Source organism: Scyliorhinus torazame, chromosome 8 (assembly GCF_047496885.1).
Source record: "Scyliorhinus torazame isolate Kashiwa2021f chromosome 8, sScyTor2.1, whole genome shotgun sequence".
Classification (NCBI taxonomy): domain Eukaryota; kingdom Metazoa; phylum Chordata; class Chondrichthyes; order Carcharhiniformes; family Scyliorhinidae; genus Scyliorhinus; species Scyliorhinus torazame.
This window is the reverse complement of record NC_092714.1, coordinates 21,436,165-21,458,821: the sequence shown is the minus strand read 5'-3', so window position 1 is coordinate 21,458,821 and position 22,657 is coordinate 21,436,165. Positions and strand designations below refer to the sequence as shown.

General features: G+C 45.8%; 1 protein-coding gene across 2 annotated transcripts in view; it reads left to right on the top strand.

Annotated features, from left to right (window-relative positions):
• The window catches only part of cyyr1 (cysteine/tyrosine-rich 1), a 68,196-nt gene that overhangs the window by 34,505 nt on the left and 11,034 nt on the right, over positions 1-22,657 (top strand). For both annotated transcript variants that reach the window (XM_072513151.1, XM_072513152.1), the window contains one exon: positions 2,877-3,034. In XM_072513151.1, coding sequence (XP_072369252.1) covers positions 2,877-3,034 — 158 coding nt within the window. The remainder of the gene's footprint in view (positions 1-2,876; positions 3,035-22,657) is intronic.

Genomic DNA, 22,657 nt, shown 5'->3' with positions numbered 1-22,657 from the left:
GGAAAGAATTCAGGGTTGGAAGTCAGGCTTCCGGTGCATTTAAATATATTGGACTGGAAATTGGACAGACAAAGTTAGGGGCAACTTTACGTCAGCAATCTTATTTGGAAAGCATCACCCCAATAGCAATTAGTTGTGGCCGAGTTTCACAAAAAGACGCAATGGTTTCAAAGATAGAAAAAGAGCAACTACGAAGTTTAATTGGGCAACTGAACTGGTTAGGGAGACAGACTAGACCGGACGTGAGTTTTGATGTCTTAGAGTTGAGTACAAAAATGGATGATCCCAAAGTGGAAGACATAATAAGAGCAAATAAAGCGTTGGCCAAACTAAAAATGCAGGAGTGTGTTTTGAAGTTCCCGGTGTTAGGTGACCTTAAGCACTTGAAACTCATAGTTTATAGTGATGCGTCCTACGCAAATTTATGTGATGGGGTTTCAAGCGCAGATTTTATAATTTTCCTTTTGGGGAACAATGGTAAATGTTGCCCACTTGTGTGGAAAACAAAGAAAATAAGGAGAGCGGTAAAAAGCACTTTGGCTGCTGAGACGTTAAGCCTTGTAGAGGCGGTGGATATGGCTTTTTATATAAGTATGATATTGACAGAAATTTTGGGATTAGGGGATTTGGGTAATATACCTATTGACTGTCACATTGATAATAAATCCCTGTGGGAAAATGTGCACTCTGCAAAAAGTGTCAATGAAAAGAGGTTACGGATAGACATCGCAACTTTGAAGCAGATGTTGGACAGAGGGGAAATAACAAAAATTAAATGGGTCGACAGGAGCTATCAACTGTCAGACTGTTTTACGAAAAGAGGGGCGAGTTCACAGAAACTTTTGGATATTGTTAATGAAGGGCACTTGTTTCTGTGACAGTTTCTTTTTCTCGTCCAAACAAAAAAAAGTGGAGGACATGATGTGTGTGTTTTTGAGTTTCTTGAAATGTTGTTTTCGCCTAATTTTTCTTTTTCTCCAAGGAAGGGGAGACTGTTAAGTAATGGGTTAAGAGACATTGCAATTAGTTGTCTCATTTATGTTAAGTATCCATTAATTGACAATGATATGTAAAGGGGCTTCAGGTGGCCTCTGCGAGGTGGTGTGTTGTTAAGAGTTTTGTGCAGAGGCTGTGGAAGGGAAATAAATGGTGTTTGGTGAAAAGGAACAAGAACTTTAGACTCTTAATTTCACAGCAACTAAAACGTCTAACAGACGTAGCCGAACGGAATGCTGGAAGCGTTATGGATCTCCCACATCTCACACTTAGTGCACTGCGCCCTGCTGAGTGACATTTAAGCACTAGTTAATTAACTTAAATCAAATGCTTATTAAATTATTATCAGATTAAGTTACAATTAATTATATGGCCCCTGGTGCTGGATTTCTACTGGAAAAGAATTGCTAAATACTAATCTCTGCCCTCAGGTTTAGTTACTCTTCTACCTAGTTGATTAATTAGTTTTAATTAGTTTTTTCAATTTTTTTTTCAAATGTAACAGATTCCCTCCCAGCCAATCAGGTCGTTCAGTTTATGCCCCCACAATTTGAAAACACAGAGAGACACACAGACACACAGTACTACTTACCTTCCCAGACTGCACTCCAGATTTCTCCTGCTCAACTCCCCTCCCGATGTGAAGGCTGCTGATCCGTGAGGTAAGTTGTTTTATACCACTTACCTTCCAAGACTGCACACCGGATTTCTCCCGTTCAGCTCCGCACCGACGTAAAGGACTTATCTGCCTTACCTGCTACTCGCCAATCAGCTCTCTCCCTTGTAGTCACCTGCAACAGGGCAAGGCCACTCACTGAAAATTTGAGAGTAACACAGCAAAGGATAAAAAGCACCTCCTCCCACCCAGTCTCGAATTCCCACCTAGCTTCAACTTCCCAGCTCCCAACTGCACTCTCTGATGTGCTTCATTCTAGATGTGTCCTCTCTGTCTCACTGGGAGTGTGGAAAGCTCAGTTTGAGAGAGAGGGGCATTGAATTGCGTATCCCTAGTGAATGAGGTGGCAGTTTTAGCATCTGTGAGAGAGAAAGACAGAGTGGAAAAGGAGAGAGAAAGAGACAGTGTAACAAAGGACAAAGCGAGAGCGAGAAATAGAGTGGGAAAGGAGAGGGAGTCAGAGCAGGTAAGGAGAGAGAAAAAAAGTGAGAGAGGAAGAGCAACAGAGTGGGAAAGGAGAAGAGGTACATTGAGAGAGAGACAGAGTGGGAAAGGCGAGAAACACAGTGGGAAAGCAAGCAAAGTTGAGCTGAGTTTCAGGAGTGCTGTGGGTGAGACATAGACCGTTTGGGTGATTTAGAGTTATCTAATTTCAATAGCTATGGTACTTCTGTTATATTCAGTGATTCATTTTATGTTGAAAGCTATTCCAGCTAGGAATGCACATTGCTGCACATGTACAGTACAGTATTTCAATTTCTACATTGTTTCTTCTGGCCAAGAAATGTCCAAAAGAACCTAACTCTGACTCTAACACTGATTTTAATGGGACCTTCACGATTCACATCAAATTGTTTCACTTCAAATCGTGATTATCAGGAACTCAAACATAACTTTAAGTGAAGATACTGTATTCTTGGTACAGTCCCAGCTGATATCAACTAATTTGGCACAAACTAGAACCAACTCTGAAGTCTTCTGGTTCCATAGAGTTTAGTACTCACATTGTTTTGTCCCACTCAGCTGTTAAGGGAGCTTTTAAATGAATTTCAACAAGCTGACCAAATGAGGAAATCTTTAAAATTGTATTAGAACCAAAATACTAACCAATGTTTTGTTGAAGTTGTAACAGTTTGATATTTAGCGATGCAAATACATTTCCAATTGCATCGCCATCTTGTGGTAACTATTGTTTCTTTTACAGAGGCACAGCAATAGCAGGTGTCGTATTTGGAATTGTGTTTCTCATGGGAGTGGTTGCTGGAATAGCCATTTGCATCTGTATGTGTATCAAAAATAGTACGAGCCCACGTGTGGGCGTGATGCAGACATCTCATATTAATACTGTCAGTCGATTCACTGGTAAGAAACAAAGCACCAGCAGAGTTTGGCTTGAACAGCCATTTATTGAACCTGAGCTCTCATTTTGTCGATCTAACTTTTTCTGAGTCACTGCCTGTCTCTCCATTAATCCAACTCTAAATGTTGAACCTCCAGTCTCTTTATTGTTAACCTCTCTTAATCTATCCTTCTCTTTTTGAATTTATTCATTACCAGCTCAGAATAAAAGAAGTTTATTATGTTCGTCTTTTGTGGTCCTGAGAGTCACTTCATAAAACAGTAATGGAGTTATCGTGGCAATCAATCTAATTCTGAGGGTTATAAGATTGTTATGTTTTGGAACTGTGTCTTTGACTGAAGGTAAAATGTGACCTGTTCTGAAGTCTGCCTGACAGTAAGCCTGATTGTTAGAGGTCAAAGGAAGACTATTGATTTTTTACTGAGAAGAAAGTGTAAGGTATTTATGCTTGAAGTCAATGGCAGCAGCCTATGTGTTAATAGTGAAAAATGGGGGCAGCACGGTGGCGCAGTGGGTTAGCCCTGCAGCCTCACGGAGCTGAGGTCCCAGGTTCGATCCCGTCTCTTGGTCACTGTCGGTGTGGAGTTTGCATATTCTCCCCGTGTTAGCTTGGGTTTCGCCCCCACAACCCAAAGATTTGCAGGGTCGGTGGATTGGCCATGCTAAATTGCCCCTTAATTGGAAAAAATGTATTGGGTACTCTAAAAAATATATATATTTTTTTTTAAATAGTGAAAATTGAGTCTCACCAAGTCCCAGAAAAGTGTTGAGAATGTTTGATCGTAAACAGATGTGCTTTACACTGTTCATTTACTTCTAAGATGAAAGAGAGTTGCGGTCAAGAATAACTAATCAGCATTTCTACCTGGATGCAAGGCAAATGTGTTTCATGTTGCCATGGGGAAGTGCAAAAAAAAACATTTTAGAGATCAGGGGCGGGATTCTCCGACCCCACGCCGAGTCGGAGAATCGCCGGGGCTGGCGTGAATCCCGCCCCCGCCGTGTCCCAAAGTCTCCACCACCAGAGATTCGGTGGGGGCGGGAATCGTGCCGCGGCGGTCGGCGGGGGCGGGAATCGCATTGCGCCGGTCAGCGGGCCCACCCCCGCCGATTCTCCGGCCCGCCATGGGCCAAAGTCCCATTGCTGGAATGCCTGTACCGCCAGCATGGATTAAACCACCTTTTGAACAGCGGGACAAGGCGGCGTGGGCAGGCTCCGGAGTTCTGGGGGTGGGGGGGGGGGGGGGGGGGGTGGGGTGATCTGGCCCCGGGGGGTGCCCCCACGGTGGCCTGGCCCGCGATCGGGGCCCACCGATCTGCGGGCGGGCCTGTGCCGTGGGGGCACTCTTTTTCTTCCGCCTTCGCCATGGTCTTCACTAGGGCAGAGGCGGAAGAGACCCCCTCCCCTGTGCATGCGCGGGGATGACGTCAGCAGCCGCTGACACTCCTGCGCATGCGCCGACCCGCGTCGCTCGGCGAAGACCTTTCGGCCCCGGCTGGCGTGGCGCCAAAGGCCTTTCCCGCCAGCCGGTGGAGCGGAAACCACTCCGGCACGGGCCTAGCCCCTCAAGGTGAGGACTTGGCCCCTAAAGGTGCGGATACTTCCGCACCTTTGGAGCGGCCCGACATCGGAGTGGCTCCCGCCACTCCATTGCGCCGGAACCCCCCGCCCAGCCGGGTCCGGGAGAATTCCGCCCCAGGTTACGGGTTGTTTTTTAAATTTAGAGTACCCAATTCATTTTTTCCAATTAAGTGGCAATTTAGCGTGGCCAATCCACCTACCCTGCACATCTTTGGGTTGTGGGAGCAAAGCCCACGCAAGCACGGGGAGAATGTGCAAACTCCACATGGACAGTGACCCAGAGCCAGGATCGAACCTGGGATCTCTGCGCCGTGAGGCATCAGGCCTAACCCACTGCGCCACCGTGCTGCCTGAGGTTACAGGATTTCCTACAAATCAATGAATATCGCAGACAGACAACAGTTTTGTGTAGTCAATAGAATGAAGAGGTTGCTTGTCTTTGCAAACCACCACATGAAGGAGACAGTCTCTCGTCAAAGAGATGTAACTCACAGCCATCTAAGGATTTGGAGAGGTTTGCCCTGGTGGACTCAGAGGGGAAGAATTATTTCAACAGATTTACTGCTGCTGGTTTAAGAAACTCTCCAAAAGCCAAGGGAAGCACCTGGAGGCAGTCACTTGAAGTTACTACTTGAACGGGGAAAAGTGAATCTAGTCGCAGCAGGGAGCAACTTGGGCTGTTTGCTATAAGAACTGTAATTCTGTGGAGAGTGCAATGTGTGCTGAGTATAAAAGGTGAATGTACCTTTCTCCAGTTTAATGTAAACGTTACCAACAAAAATAGTTTAGATGGACAGCACGGTGGCGCAGTGGCTAGCACTGCTGCTTCAATGCATCGAGGACCGGGGTTTGATCCCGGCCCCAGATCACAGTCCGTGTGGAGTTTACACATTCTTCCCGTATCTGCGTGGGTCTCACCACCACAACCCAAAGATGTGCAGGGTAGGTGGATTGGCCACGCTACATTGCCCTAAATTGGAATTTTTTAAAAAGAATAGTTCAGTTAATAATGTTTTCAGCCATTTGTTACAGGTCAAGAAAAAGCAGAAAAGGAAGCTAATGATAGTCACAAAAGACTGAATACTATAGAAAGCCGAGAGGAGTAGAGAAAATACAGGGGTGAAGTAAAAATGGAAATTAGGAAATCAAAGAGAAGACTTGAAAAGTATTGCCAGGTAAAATCTAAGAAAATCCTGAGCTGTTTTACCAATACATTAAGAGAAAAAGAATAACATGGGCAGCACGGTAGCACAAGTGGCTAGCACTGAGGCTTCACAGCGCCAGGGTCCCAGGTTTGATTCCCCGCTGGATCAGTGCCTGCAGTCTGCACTTTCTCCCCATGTCTGCGAAGGTTTCCTCTGGGTGCCCCAGTTTCCTCCCACAGTCCAAAGACATGCAGGTTAGGTGGATTGGCCATGATAAATTGCCCTTAGTGACCAAAAAGGTTAGGAGGGGTTATTAGGTTACGGGGATAGTGTGGAAGTGAGGGCTTAAGTGGGTCGGTGCAGACTCGATTGGCCGAATTGCCTCCTTCTGCACTGTCTGTTCTATATTCTATGTCATGTTACAATCCCAGTAGATGCTAAAATTGGAAGGGAAGAGGACTTCCGGTAGTGGCCATGAGCTGCGCAGTTGAAGGAAAGGTGCGGCTCTCTTGTAAACCTCTTATCAGGCCCTTTTAACTGGTCAAACGGATACAAAAATACCACAAAATTCCCCCAGCTTCAACCCCAATTAATACCCAACTGACCGAAATGACGTCAAACAGCTGCTGAGCTGTAAAAACAGCAAGAGTCGGGAAAGGAAAACCCCAATCTCAGAACAAGGAGACACACGGGGCAAAACAGATCAGAGCGTGCCGGCCCACTCGTCAATGGAGCAACTGATGGAGCTTCTCTGGATAGAGCTCCAGAAACACAGAGACTTAATAAAAGAGGACCTTATGTCAGCCATGAAGTCTGCAATAGAAACAGCACTGGCCTCAATAAATGAAGACAGAACAGGGCTGAGACTGGAGACCAAGGAGATGACGGTAGGGGAACAAGAGAAATCGGCTATCGACCAGGTCGAACGGATCGCCTCGCTCGAAGCCAAGGTAGCAAGGTTGGTAACAGACCTGAAAGAGCTCAATGGGAAAGCTGATGACCAGGAAAATAAGTCCTTCGACAGAACCTGAGAACTGTCAGGCTACCAGAGGGTGCAGAGGGGGTGGCCATACTATTCAACAAAAGCACAGCCTTTACAGTGATGAACACAGTGATGGACCAGGGGGATGATATGTGATGGTTGACGGGATCCTGGAAGGGACACTAGTGGTTCTTGTAAATATGTATGACTCTAACTGGGACAACGCCAAGTTCATTAAAAAAAACAATGTTGGAGATCCCTGACCTTGACTCCCACCAGCTCATCAAGGGGGGAGTCTTCAACTGTATACAAGATGGACAAGTCCAGTCTCAGATGAGGGTCAAAATCAGGAATGTCGAAGGAGCTAAACACCTTTATGGAGCAGATGGGGGTTGACCTGTGGAGGTTCAACCATCCAAGTGAGAAGGAGTTCTCCTTCTTCTCCCATGTTCAAAAATCTACTCCCCTATCGACCTCTTTCCAAGAGCCAGTGCAGACTCGATGGGCTGAAAGGCCTCCTTCTGCACTGTAAATTCTATGATTCTAGGTGCTGTTGTAGTGACATCCTCAAAGGCCATTTTCCACCTCTGCCGAAAGGATTGTGTACAGGGGCGTTTAGTGAACCCAAGAGGCTCAATAGTCAGGTTCTCTTTCTCATTCTATTTCTTCCCTTTCAGTTAGTTCATGGATACAAACATGATGTTAGTAGAGTTAACATCAACATGCGGCTTCAGGGAGGCAGGAGCAGAAACCTGAGGAGGAAGGGGTAGCAGTGCCTGCTCAGTTGCCGGAGACTGGACCACAAAGAGTAGTCGCTTGGAGGCGACATTTTTGGGTCAGAGTTTACCGGCGGCGGCTGACGTCTTTGGACATGAGTGAGAACCAGTGCAGAAGACTCCGGGTGCCAAGGACATGGACACTCACCTTTGCCAGGTTCTGCATGAGTTGGCGACTCAAACCAGAGGCCACCAACTGCTTGCCGCCATGAAGGTCATAGCAGCTCTAAATTTCTATGCTGTGGCTCCCTTGAGGGCTCCACCAATGACCATTGTGGCATCTCCCAGGCCTCAGCACATAAGTACATTAGGGAGGTCATATATGCACTCTTCGCATGGATGCATCACTACATTCATTTCATTCAGGACCAGGTTAGCCAGGGCGCTAGAGCCATGGAGTTACCCACATAGTTGGCTTTCCACAAGTGCAGGGAGCAACTGACTGCATGCAAATAGCTCTCTTCCCATGACATCAAGGTGTCCCCTTCTTAAACAGGAATGGCTTCACTCCCTAAATGTCAAGCGCAACCTGCAGGTGTGTGCTAGGTTCCTGGGAAGCATCCACAACAGGTACATCTTGGCCAATCTCAGATACCTAATGTATTTGAGCGAGGTCATCGGCTACGGGGTTGGCTCCTCAGGGATAAGTGGTAACTCTCAGGATGTGTGGAGGCCACAGATTGCAGCAGAGACCCCATATAATGAGGCTCATGCTGCAACTCGCTGTGTGGTAGAGCAAATGATCGGCATCCTGTACATGTGGTTCTGGTATCTGGACTGATCAGGCAGAGTCCTCCAGTATAGCCCCCAGAGGGTTTCACGCATCGTCGTGGTGTATTGCGCCTTCCAAAAGACCATAAGACATAGGAGCAGAATTAGGCCACTTTGCCCATCGAATCTGCTCCGCCATTCAATCAAGGCTGATATTTTCTCATCCCCATTCTCCTGCCTTTTCCCCATTACGCCTGATCCCCTTATTAATCACCAACCTATCTACCTCTGTCTTAAAGACACTCAGTGATTTGGCCTCCGCAGCCTTCTGCAGCAAAGAGTTCCACAGATTCACCACTCTCTGGCTGAGAAATTCCTCCTCATCTCTGTTTTAAAGGATCGTCCCTTTAATCTGAGATTGTGTCCTCTGGTTCTAATTTTTCCTATAAGTGTAAACATCCTCTCCACATCTACTCTATCCAAGTCTCACAGTATCTTGTAAGTTTCAGTACGATCCACACTGTCACAGAACGAGGTGATGACAGAGAAGGAGATGGACAGGTGGCACATCTCTGTTGAGGAGGAGGGCTGCGAGGGGAAAGCGTGGAGGAGGCAGAGGAAGGTTGTCAGGTGATAGCGAAGGCCTGAATGGGGATGAGTGCTCAGGACATCCTGGTAACTTCCTTCTTCACTGATGACGAGGGTTCGGATGGGCAGTGCGGTCCCATCGTGGGAGGTGGCCCTTACATCATGGGAGATGGCAGCGTGACCACAATCCTGATATTGCCCCTGTCATAGGAAGGGGCGGTTGCCCAGTCATAAGATATAGGAGCATGACGATAAGTTGCAGTGAGGAGAGAGCATAGATGTCTGCGAATGTGACACCTGTCTGGCTGAAGGCAGCTCTTGAACTCTCAGTGACCAGGGTAAATCTGGGTGATGATACGTGGACAGAGCAATCTCTCCTGATGTAGGCTCTTCCTTAGTTAGGCGTGCCTCTAAGGATCTGTGTCAGTGGTGCCAGAGGAACGGCTCTCACAAGGGTGTAGCTGGGTTGCTTCTGCTGAGATCAGACTTTCAAAAATGACTGATGAGTGGTGCAGTTGACCATTGTGAGGGGGGCACCTCGTGGCCAGGGTGGCACTGGAATGACTGGGTCCTGTCAGTATGAGTGAATGCCAACCATTGGGCTGACATCCTGACAGACAGGAGATGGAGGCAGCACCATTTGTCAGCGTCCAGTCTTTCTGTTAGATGCATGCCACTGTGTATGCGGCAGGGTAGGGAGCAGGGAGGCACTAAGATGGTGGAAGAACTTAGGTTTAATACATTATAGAGGAGCTCACGTACTTACATAAGTGTTCGGTATCTACAAGTGGCTAACAATACCCATGCCCACACTGTACAATTTTAACTTCTTTACCTTCCTAATCCTGTCTTGGTGTTTCCCCAGGATCCACAAATGAGGAGCAGGCAACCTGCTGTCTGCCATGCTGTGTTTTAAGAACATAAGAACATAAGAACATAAGAACTAGGAGCAGGAGTAGGCTATCTGGCCCTTCCAGCCTGCTCTGCCATTTAATGAGATCATGGCTGATCTTTTGTGGACTCAGCTCCACTTTCCGGCCCAAACACCATAACCCTTTATTCCTTTATTCTTCAAAAAATGATCTATCTTTACCTTGAAAACATTTAATGAAGGAGCCTCAACTGCTTCACTGGGCAAGGAATTCCATAGATTCACAACCCTTTGGGTGAAGAAGTTCTTCCTAAGCTCAGTCCTAAATCTACTTCCACTTATTTTGAGGCTATGCCTCCTAGTTCTGCTTTCACCTACCAGTGGAAACAACCTGCCAGCATCTATCCTATCTATTCCTTTAATAATTTTATATGTTTCTATAAGATCCCCTCGCAACCTTCTAAATTCCAACGAGTACAGTCCCAGTCGCCTCAACCTCTCCTCGTAATCCAACCCCCTCAGCTCTGGGATTAACCTAGTGAATCTTCTCTGCACACCCTCCAGTGCCAGTACGTTTTTTCTCAGGTAAGGAGACCAAAACTGAACACAGTACTCCAGGTGTGGCCTCACTAACACCTTATACAGTTGCAGCATAACCTCCCTAGTCTTAAATTCCATCCCTCTAGCAATGAAGGGCAAAATTCCATTAGCCTTCTTAATCACCTGTTGCACCTGTAAACCAACTTTTTGCCACTCATGCACTAGCACACCCAAGTCTCTCTGCAATGCAGCATGTTTTAATATTTTATCATTTAAATAATAATCCCTTTTGCTGTTATTCTTACCAAAATGGATAACCTCACATTTGTCAACATTGTATTCCATCTGCCAGATCCTAGCCCATTCACCTAACCTATCCAAATCCCTCTGCAGACTTCCAGTATCCTCTGTACTTTTTGCTTTACCACTCAACTTAGTGTCGTCTGCAAACTTGGACACATTGCCCTTGGTCCCCCAACTCCAAATCATCTGTGTAAATTGTGAACAGTTGTGGGCCCAACACTGATCCCTGAGGGACACCACTAGCTACTGATTGCCAACCATAGAAACACCCATTAATCCCCACTCTTTGCTTTCTATTAATTAACCAATCCTCTATCCATGTTACTACTTTACACTTAATGCCATGCATTTTTATCTTATGCAACAACCTTGTGTGTGGCACCTTGTCAAAAGCTTTCTGAAAATCCAGATATACCATATCCATCGGCTCCCTGTTGTCTACCACACTGGTAATGTCCTCAAAAAATTCCACTAAATTAGTCAGGCACAACCTGCCCTTTATGAACCCATGCTGCGTCTGTCCAATGGGACAATTTCAATCCAGATGCCTCGCTATTTCTTCCTTGATGATAGATTCCAACATCTTCCCTACAACCAAAGTTAAGATAACCAGCCTATAATTACCCGCTTTCTGCCTACCTCCTTTTTTAAACAGTGGTGTCACGTTTGCCAATTTCCAATCTGCCGGGACCACCCCAGAGTCTAGTGAATTTTGGTAAATTATCACCAGTGCATTTGCAATTTCCCTAGCCATCTCTTTTAGTACTCTGGGATGCATTCCATCAGGGCCAGGAGACTTGTCTACCGTTAGCCCCATTAGCTTGCCCATCACTACCTCCTTAGTGATAAGAATCATCTCAAGGTCCTCACCTGTCATAGCCTCATTTCCATCAGTCACTGGTATGTTATTTGTGTCTTCCACTGTGAAGACCGACCCAAAAATCCTGGTCAGTTCCTCAGCCATTTCCTCATCCCCCATTATTAAATCTCCCTTCTCATCCTGTAAAGGACCAATATTTACCTTAGCCACTCTTTTTTTGTTTTACATATTTGTCGAAACATTTACTATCTGTTTTTATATTTTGAGCAAGTTTACTCTCATAATCTATCTTACTCTTCTTTATAGTTTTTTTAGTAGCTTTCTGGTGCCGCCTAAAGATTTCCCAATCCTCTAGTCTCCCACTAATCTTTGCCACTTTGTATGCTTTTTCCTTCAATTTGATACTCTCCCTTATTTCCTTAGATATCCACGGTCGATTTTCCCTCTTTCTATCTCCTTCCTTTTTGTTGGTATAAACTTTTGCTGAGCACTGGGAAAAATCACTTGGAAGGTTCTCCACTGTTCCTCAACTGTTTCACCATAAAGTCTTTGCTCCCAGTCTACCTTAGCCAGCTCTTCTCTCATTCCATTGTAATCTCCTTTGTTTAAACACAAAACACTAGTGTTTGATTTTACCTTCTCACCTTCCATCTGTATTTTAAATTCCACCATATTGTGATTGCTCCTTCCGAGAAGATCCCTAATTATGAGATGATTAATCAATCCTACTGGGTGGAAGGCCCGGGCTATGCACCAGCTTCTCCTCCTCCCCATGAGAGTTTGGTAGTCCCTGGGTTCCTCCTTTGGATGGAGGGGCACCTAGAGTGAAATCCAGAAGCCCCGCCATCCTCTGACGCTGACACTCAACCATGCCCACAAGCCCACCTGAACCATGCTGTTGATGCCCTGTACCAAGGAAATGAAAATGAAATGAAAATCGCTTATTGTCACAAGTAGGCTTCAAATGAAGTTACTGTGAAAAGCCCCTAGTCACCACATTCCGGCGCCTGTTCAGGGAGGCTGGTACGGGAATCGAACCGTGCTGCTGGCCTGCCTTGGTCTGCTTCCAAAGCCAGCGATTTAGCCCTGTGCTAAACAACCCCTATTCATCCTTGTTCTCACTGAGAATTATTGTCTCTACTGCCAAAGACCTAGTTGAAAAAATGTTTTACTATAAATGTTCTCCTTGTTTAAGGGGGTGGCACGGTAGCACCGTGGCTAGCACTGTTGCTTCACAGCACCAGAGTCCCAGGTTCGATTCCCAGCTTAGGTCACTGTCTGTGCGGAGTCTGCACGTTCTCCCCGAGTCTGCGTGGGTTTCCTCCGGGTGCTCCGGTTTCTTCCCACAAGTCCCGAAAGACATGCTTGTTAGGTAATTTGGACATTCTGAATTCTCACTCCGTGTAACCGAACAGGCGCCGAAATGTGGCAACTAGGGGCTTTTCACAGTAACTTAATTGTGGTGTTAATGTAAGCCTATTTGTTACAATAAAGGTTATTATTATTATGCCCTGAAACGTGGAGTTCATGGTGTAGTGAACATCCCCTGCCGTGAAATGTATGTCCACTGCAGCCACCACCCTTGCAGTATTGGCCTGGTTGCTTTACCCTCACTGGCAAGCTGGAGGGCTTTCTCTTTGAAAGGTGAGAGGATTTTCAGTTCAGTCATTCATCTACCTGTAGATGCTGTGAACCTTTAATTATGAGCCTACTTGTCCTAAAAACATATTTTTATCAAAGAATTTTCCATTTATAAAAAACAAAATGCATAATATCAACACTGAATATGGATGTTACAAAATGCAATATTAGAAAAACACAGCCAGCCACGCAAAGTCCACCCAGGAGAAACAACCTTTCCCAATAATGAAAACTTACCCTCCCTCCCTCCCTAACAGCTGATGGTGATTAATTCTTTACAGTAGGAAATGAATTGCTGCCACCTCAGTTGAACCCACAACCGACCCCCTGATGGTGTACTTGACCTTCTCCAGATGTAAAAAATTCCATGAGGTCACCCAACCAGACCAAGGCACTGGGCGGAGCAGGAGATCTCCATGCAAGCGGAATATGCCTCAAGGCTATTAGCGACACAAAGGCAAGAACATCAGCCTTCACCCCCGTCCTTAGCCCTGGTGAGTTCAATACCCCGAAAATGGCCTCCAAAGGACAAGGCTCCAGATCAGAGTTAAGAATCGCTGATATGGTGTTAAAGAGGGAGACCCAAAAGCTTGTCAACTTGCGACACGATGAGACATGTAGGTATGATTAGCAGGTCCCAAAAAACACCACGCACAACTGTCCTCCATGCTCGAAAAGAAAATGCTCATCCTAGCTTTAGTTGGTCTAATTCAGCTTGAGCTGAATTAGACTAAATCGTGCACAGGAGGATGTGGAGTTCACCCTGCAAAGGGCCTCATGTCATATATCTCCATCTACAATAGGTCCCATTTCTCCCTCCCATTTTGCATATACCTCATCTAGCGGAGCCTCCTCTGTTGACAAGATTTGCCATAGATGCTGGAAATGCTCCTCCTACCAGACCCTGCAAGTGATAGGATCCAACTCAACAAGGAGGGTTGAGGAGCCAAGGGGAATGTGGCAAAACTCTTTCGAACAAAATCACATACCTAGAGATAACGGAATAAGTTTGTCCCCGGAAGTTGAAACTTCGTCAATAATATCTTCAAACTAGCAAACCGTCATCACAAATGGATCCTTAAAACTCCCAAGACGCTTCCCTCCCATGACCTAAACATCGCGTCTAAACCCGACAGAGCAAATCGGTGGTTGCCACAGATAGGGGCCAGCAATGATTTTGATCCCAATTTGTAATTCTGCCTAAGTTATTGCCATATTTAAGTGTGGACAGCACCACCTAGTTCGAAGAGTACATCATCAGGAATACGGGAAGCAGGACCATTGCCAATGTCCTTAGATTATAGCCCCTACAGGAGCTTGCCTCCATTTGTCCCCACCTTCTCTATGTTGCCCACCCAATAATAAACAAGCAAGTCGGGTGATGCCAGACAACCCCCCCCCCCCGCCGACAGCTAGTGCCTCTGAAGGAATGCCCTATGGACTCGTGGGGCCTTAGTTGCCCAAATAAAAGAGGCCATAAACTTATTGAACTTAGCAAAAAATGATTTGATGCAAATATTTTTTAACGTGGGAGAATATTCATTTTTATAGTCTGGATCCTGCCTGCCATGGGCAAGTTATCCCACTTTTGCAAGTCGGAACTCACCCTGCTCACCAGACTGGTGTAGTTAAATCTATGGAGCGATTGCCAGTCGCGGGCCACCCGGACACCCAGATAAATAAAGCTACCTCTGGCAAGATGAAAAGATAATGCCCCCAGATTAGATCCCCTCCCCGGGAGGGGAGGGGGCGTGGTAAACCGGGACATTCGCCATCCCTGAGAGAGCAGCAAACAATTTACGCCTGGATTGATCTAGTTTAGGATCCAGTACACAGGTGAAATCCCCTCCAAAGATCAATTGGTGCATGCCCAGGTCAGGGATAGAAGTCAACGTTCTTCTAACGAATGTCACATCGTCCGAATTTGGCACGTAGACATTTACTAGTACCACCAACATGCCCGCCAAGATGAGCCAGCCATTTCCACCGCCAGTGGCTGCCAAGCTCCTACTCAAAGGAAACCAGGCCCAACGCCCACCCAAGATGGCCACCAAACCCACCCACAGAGTGAGATAAATAGAATCTCGTAATCACCATCAGCAAACTAATCCCTCTCCCTTCCCTCTCCTCGAACACCCAAAAATACATATCGATACCCTAAAAATAACCAACACTCCTGTTATGTTATGCTTCTTCCTGTAGCGTAAGCTGCTTCCTTGATGTATACTCTGACAAAGGAAGGTTCAGACTTGGAGATAGATTTAACACATTTATTGAACAGTTAACAATTCTCCGACTTGGGTTCGACTCTCCTGTTAATCTTACTATAGTAACTCGATCTAACGAACCAGTCTGCTCTAATCCATGGGGTGGGTGTGATGCTTCCCTGATCTGCCCCTGTATCTCTGAGTGTTGCCTATGGAAAGAGAAAGAGCATGTGTGCCCTGTCCTTTTATATGGGTAGCCCCCTTGAGGTAGTGTCACCTCTGGGTGTGTCTTGACTGCCCATTGGTCATATCCTATCTTACTGACCTATTGGTTGAATGTCTCTGTGTCATGATGTCTCTGATGCTCCCTCTAGTTTTTATTTAGTCCCAGTGTATCTACATTAACCCCTTGTGTACTTACAGTGATGCATATCACCACAACCCCTTCCCCTCAAGTATTCACAGATGCTTAGTTCGTTGAACCACGTGAGACTGGATCGACAGCTGCAGTTCTCCCCCCCCACCCCCATCTCACTCTCGTTTAATAGCTGAATTGTAATGCTAATGAGATAGTCTTCCCCAGTGCAGAGAAGGAAAAAGACAACTTTATCGCCTGCCCCTAGGATGAAACAAAACCTCCCAAAACCAATACCCCTACAACCTGTGTTCCCAACAAGGGTAATATAACTCCAATTATAGTGCAAGAAACAAGAAACAACACTTCTCATAGAAGTGAGCCCCCCACCAATGACCAAGCCATATGTGAAGCAAAAATCCCCTGTCATCCTTATAGAAGAAAAAACAGAGAAAGATAAGAATTTCATCCTCAGAAAACTATATATAGGATACCGTGATAGTCCTCCCAACCCACAGTAGTCATCACAGCCTGGATTCTATGCCCCGCCGCGCCACATTTCTTTTTCACCCTGCCGGCGGGATGCTCCGTTATGCCAGCTGCTCAATGGGGTTTCCCATTGTGGGGCAGCCGCATGCCGTAGGGAAACCCCCGAGTTGCCGGCAAAACGAAGCATCGCGTCAGCGGAGAATCCAGCCCCATTAATTTGAACCGAGTCTATGCTTCTTTATGAAGACGTCCACCTCCTCCGGTGTATTTAATTAGAAGTTTCTCGAATTGTAAATGGCCCGAAGCCTCGCCCGATACACCACCCCGAACCAAACTCCTTTCCTGCACAAGACAGACTTAGCCTTGTTGAAGGCTGCCCACTTTCTCGCCAATTCAGTTCCCACGTCCTGCGAGAGTGCTGTCCCACTTCAAATCCTGATTATCCTTGGCCCATTTCAGGTCCCACTCTTTTTCTTGGAAACTATGGATGCCCAAGTGGCACTGTCAGGTTGGCTGCGGCACTGCCAGGGTGGCAGGCTGGCAGTGCCAAGGTGGCATTCTGCCTGTGCCGGGGATCAGACCTTGTCTGCATGAGGTGGGGTGCAGGGAGTTTAAGGACCCCTCAACATGTGAATTGGGGAGTTGGGGGGGTCAGGAGGTCACATTGGCGGGTCAGGTGATGGCACTCCATTCTCTTCCTGTCCTTAGTGCAGGAAATGTGACTGAGTGCAGCCTTGGTGGGAAGTTCCCCATTGAGGCCAAAAAAAACCCCTGAGTTACTGTTAGATAGCGGAGTCGTTCATATCGCTACAAGCACCATGAACGACCCCACTAATCCCACCCAGAACAGACTTTTTGTTAGATCGGCCAGTAGAATCAGTTTGAATAGAGATAAGAAATCGTAAAATAAGATGTCACTTATGGGTGTGGTTTATATGCCCCCGAAAAAGAATCACACTGTAAGTCAGAATATACAGGAAGCAAGAATGGCAGTTTGTGAGAAATGTACAGCGATAATCAAGGGGATTTTTAAACTACATATAGATTGGAAAAAATAGTATGGCAAATGTAGCCTGGGTAATGAGTTCATAGAATGTTTTCGGGACAGTTTCTTAGAGCAGCATGTTTTAATACCAACCAGAGAGCAGGCTATACTAGATCTAGTAATGTGCACTGTACAGAAGCTGGTGTTGGATCTTCTGGAGGAGGTTTGTCACATTAAAGGCATACAGTTACAAGTCAGCGAGGATAATAGAGCAGCTGTAGGCTGCCATAATGCCTGGGATGCTGGAAGAGGCAACACCTTCAGATGTCTGATTCCAGGAGAACGTACCCCAGTTAGCATTCAATTTCAGGTAGGGAATTTTTGAAGCTGTGAGCAAGGGGATTGATTAGTGCCACTTATCGGTATTAATTGCATGAGTGTCTGCAGGAATCTACCGTGCGTTTTAAGTGTAGTCTCGTATACACTTCAAAACTCAGTAGAATTTAAGTTACACTTCTCGGATGCGAAATAAAAATCTTTTATTGTGTCTATTGATTATAATTGAGAGACTAAGATCTTTTTAAAAAATATATATTTTATTAAAGTTTTTCGATCAAACAAAAATTTCCCATTTTACAACTGTGTAATAATATATACATTGATCGTTTTTAAAATAAATAATATGCTAACTAACGGCAACTGCCAACAACAAAATAAGAAACAACAGAAATAGTAACTAAAATAGTAACTTCGTAAAATCTAATATAAATAACTAATATATAAACACACACATAAAACCCCTGAGGACCCAAATGAGCCCTCCCCCCCTCCCCCCTGGGTTGCTGCTGCTACCTTTCCTATTTTCCCTTATCGCTCTGCGAGATAGTCGAGGAACGGTTGCCACCGCCTGGTGAACCCTTGAGCCGAACCTCTTAGTGCGTACTTTATCCGCTCCAATTTTATAAACCCTGCCATGTCGTTTATCCAGGCCTCCACGCCCGGGGTTTAGCTTCTTTCCACATAAGTAGAATCCTTCGCCGGGCTACTAGGGACGCAAAGACCAAAACATCGGCCTTTCTCGCCTCCTGCACTCCCGGCTCATCTGCAACCCCAAATATAGCCAACCCCCAGCCTGGTTCGACCCGGACCCACACCACCTTTGAAATCACTTTTGCCACACCCACCCAGGGCAATACCGGACATGACCAAAACATGTGGGTGTGGTTCGCCGGGCTTCCCATGCATCTTCCGCACCTATCCTCCACTCCAAAAAATCTACTCAGCCTTGCTCCCGTCATATGCGCCCTGTGTAGAACCTTGAATTGTATCAGGCTGAGCCTGGCACACGAGGACGAAGAGTTTACCCTACTTAGGACATCTGCCCACAGCCCCTCCTCAATCTCTTCCCCCAGCTCCTCCTCCCATTTTCCCTTCAGCTCCTCTACCATCGTCTTCCCCTCATCTCTCATTTCCCTATATATATCTGACACCCTACCATCACCCACCCATGCCCCCGAAATCACTCTGTCCTGGATCTCTTGCGCCGGGAGCTGCGGAAATTCCCTCACCTGTTGCCTCACAAATGCCCTCACTTGCATATAGCGAAATGCATTCCCAGGTGGCAACCCATATTTTTCTGTCAGTGCTCCCAGACTCGCGAACGTCCCGTCTAAGAACAAGTCCTTCAATTTCGCAATTCCTGCTCGCTGCCAGGATTTAAATCCCCCATCTATCCTTCCCGGGACGAACCTATGGTTGTTCCTTATCGGGGACCACACTGAGGCACCCGTCACTCCCTTATGTCGTCTCCACTGCCCCCAAATTTGACTAAGATCTTCGTGTGGTTACAAATCAAGTGTTCTCAAAAAGCCTTTGCCAGCAACAGACTTTAAGAGAAATAATTGGCTTAATGGTTTACAATAGATTTACCTTTCAAAAATACAGTAACGGTCCTTTGCTTAAAGCAAAACAGCTTGCGCGAACTTCAAGAGTTAGAGTGGAAATATGAAAATACGAAATAAGGATAGCGAGTAGTTAAGTAAAAGTATAGTGATCATGGATGGAAAATGGCTTCCCGAACCTCTATGTTTAAGGAGAATGTTATCAGTCGAATTCCATCTGTCCCTACCCCTGCAATGTGCTGATTGGCTTGGGTGGGTCTCAAATGCATTTGGTTCGATGGTTAATTGTCAATCATCAATGTGCAACATATATTCGGATATGTTGCATTTGTAGATGTTTGTGTTTATTGGAATGTGATATATCCTTTTAATCAATTCTGGTTTCCGCTAGTTTATTGCTGACTGTTTTTATCTGAATTCTGAACAATGGTGTGTTCATGTAGTCATGGCGACCTTGCGTATGGCTGCATAGCTTTTGCTATTAGAACAATGGTCAGTTTGTGATTTCATAAAAATGTTGTATAAGATCTAGCTAGTTTTATGAATGTTTCAGATTCTGCGCTTTGCCACTGCTAATTCTGCAAGCTGGATGTTTTTGTAATAATGATATCCATTTTAAAATGGATTTTAAACTGGACTTTAGTATTTATATTAAAATAGCTAAATCAATTACCCTTTTACCTATCAGAAATAGACAGTTTCCTTCAGTGTCCTTCATTGGCACCTTTCCAGATTTCCTGAATTGTGAACAAAGGGCTCATAACCTGTCTCAGCTGTGCATCTCTCCTCATCTGAGAATACTCATATAGCATATCTATTGGGTGGCCCTTTACTCAACCCCCTCAGTGCAATAAAAACAAATTACTGCGGATGCTGGAATCTGAAACCAAAAGAGAAAATGCTGGAAAATCTCAGCAGGTCTGGCAGCGTCTGTAGGGAGAGAAAAGAGCTCACGTTTCGAGTCCAGATGACCCTTTGTCAAAGCTAAAAGACATAGGAAGTGGGAGATATTTATACTGTGGGGTGAGGGAATGAAAGATGAGTCATAGCCACAGAAACCAAGGGAAAAGAGTGCTAATGGCAGTCCCCAAAGAGAATAAAAGGTGTGAAAGACCAAACAGCAGAGAAACTAACATCAGAGCGCAAGCTGTGACAGATGTAAAGGGGAGGAGAAGCAGAGAAAAGGTAAGGAGATGCAAGTGAAACGCTGCTTAACCTGGAATAAGTATTTTGGGCCTGGGATGTTAAGCATGGACAAGGTAAAGGGGCAGGTGTTACATCTTCTGTGATTGCATGGAAAGGTGCCATGGGTGAGAGGCGTTGGGTATGGTGGAGGAGTGGACTAGATTATCTCAGAGGGAACGGTCTCTGCGGAATGTTGATAGAGGGAGTGAAGGAAAGATGTGTTTGGCTGTGGCATCACGCTGGAGTTGCCGAAAATGGCGGAGGATTATGCTTTGCATACGGAGTCTGGTGGGGTGAAATGTGAGAACGAGGGCGACTCTATCCTTGTTCTGGGAAGGGCCGAGGGTAGTGGCGCGGGAGATCGACTGCACGCTGTTGAGGGCCCTGTCAACAACTGTAGGTGGGAAATCACGGTTGAGGAAGAAGCGACGGAGGCGAAGGAGCTGAGAGAAAGGGATGGAGTCCTTACAGGGTGTAAGGTGTGATGAGCTGTAGTCCAAATAGCTGTGGGAGTCAGTGGGCTTGTAATGGATATTAGTTGATAGTCTATTGCTGGAAATGGAGACAGCAAGGTCAAGGAAGGGAAGGGACGTGTCTGAGATGGACGAGGTGAAAGTGATAGAGGGGTGGAAACTGGAAGCAAAGTTGATGAATTTTTTCAGGTCTGGAGGAGAGCATGACGTGGCACCAAAATAGTAATTGATGTACCAGTAGAGGAGTTGTGGAAGGGGACCCTGGTAGGCCTGGAACAAGTAATGTTCCATATACCCTATAAAAAGGCAAGCATAGCTAGGACCCATGTGGGTACCCATTACTACACATTTGATTTGGAGAAAGTGGGATGAGTTAAAGGAGAAGTTGCTGAAAGATAGAGCAAGTTCAGCCAGGCGGAGGAGAGTGGTGGTGGATGGGAATTGTCCAGGCCTCTTTTCGAGAAAGAAGCGAAGAGCTCTCAGGCCACCCTGGTGTGGGATGGAAGTGTAGAGAGACAGCACATCCATGGTGAATAGGAGGCAGTTAGGGCCCGCGGACTGGAAGCTGTCAATATGATGCAGGACATCGGAGGAATCCCAGATGTAGGTGGGGAGGGAATGGACCAGAGGAGTGAGGATGGTGTCAAGAGTTCAAGATACAAATTCAACATCTTCAGATGATTAGCTCTACACCTCCTCGACCCCTTTGTTTTCATTCCATTTCATTTTAACTATTACATTTTCTTTCTTTCTTGTCTTTCTTTTGATATATATTTCCCCCCATCTTATCCCCCCTCTCCTTACCTTTTCTCCCCTTTGCTTCCCCCTCCACCTCTACATCTGTCACAGCTTATCTTTTGTCTTTAGATTCTGTGCTGTTTGGCAATGTAAAGATGAAGTGCGTCCTCAGTTTGCCAGCTTCCCATTCTGGCCCCAAGTTCACTGTCCCAGACATGTATGAGCTCTCTTATCCCCACTCTCCCACTTTTCTCACTTGCCACTTCTCTTAGGATCCTAAGATAACTCCATCAGGACCCAGGGACTTGTCAGCCTGCAACTCCATCTATTTCCTCAATACCACTTCCCTGGTAACTGTAACTGACCTGAGTTCCTCCCTTCCATTTCCTGCTTTACAGCTATTTCCGGGATTTTATTTGTGTCCTCTGTAGTGACGATTGATGCAAAATGCTGGTTCAATTCATCCACCATCTCTTTATTTTACATTATTATTTCCCCAGACTCACTTTCTATCGGATCAATACTCAATTTGTTGACTCTTCTTTTTTCAATATCTGTGGAAACTCATATTCTGTATTGTATTTCTAGCTAGTTTTCTCTTATACTCTTATTTTTCCTTCCTTATCAATCTTTTGGTCATTCTTTGCTGCTTTTCATATTATGCCCAATGTTCTTACCTGGCACCCATCTTTGCACAATTATATGCTTTTTCTTTAAGTGTGATATTACCTTTCCTGTTTTAGTTAACCCACGGATGGTGGGTCCTCCCCTTGGAATTTTTATTTCTCATTGAATAAATCGATTCTGTGTATTCTGAGCATGGCCTCACAGAGCCAGGGACCCGGGTTCAATTTCGACCTTGGGTCACTGTCTGTGTGGAGTTTGTGCGTTCTCCCAGTGTCTGCATGGGTTTCCTCTGGGTGCTCTAGTTTCCTCCCACAGTCCAAAGATGTGCGGATTAGGTGGATTGGCCATGATAAATTTCCCCTTAATGTCCGGGGATATGTAGGTTAAGTTATGGGGATAGAGTGGAGTGGACATGGGTAAAGTGCCCTTTCGATGGATCGGTCTAGACTCGATGAGCCGAGTGGCCTCCTTCTGCACTGTAGGGAGTCTATGAATCTCTGAATCTCTAATGACCTGCCTTAGCCTAATTTGCAAGTTCAGTTTAGCTAACTGTGCTTTCATGCCCTCTTTTACAAGAACAAAGAAAGGTACAGCACAGGAACATGCCCTTCGGCCCTCCAAGCCTGCACCAACCATACTGCCTGTCTAAACTAATATCTTCTACACTTCCGGGGTCCGTATCCCTCTATTCCCATCCTATTCATGT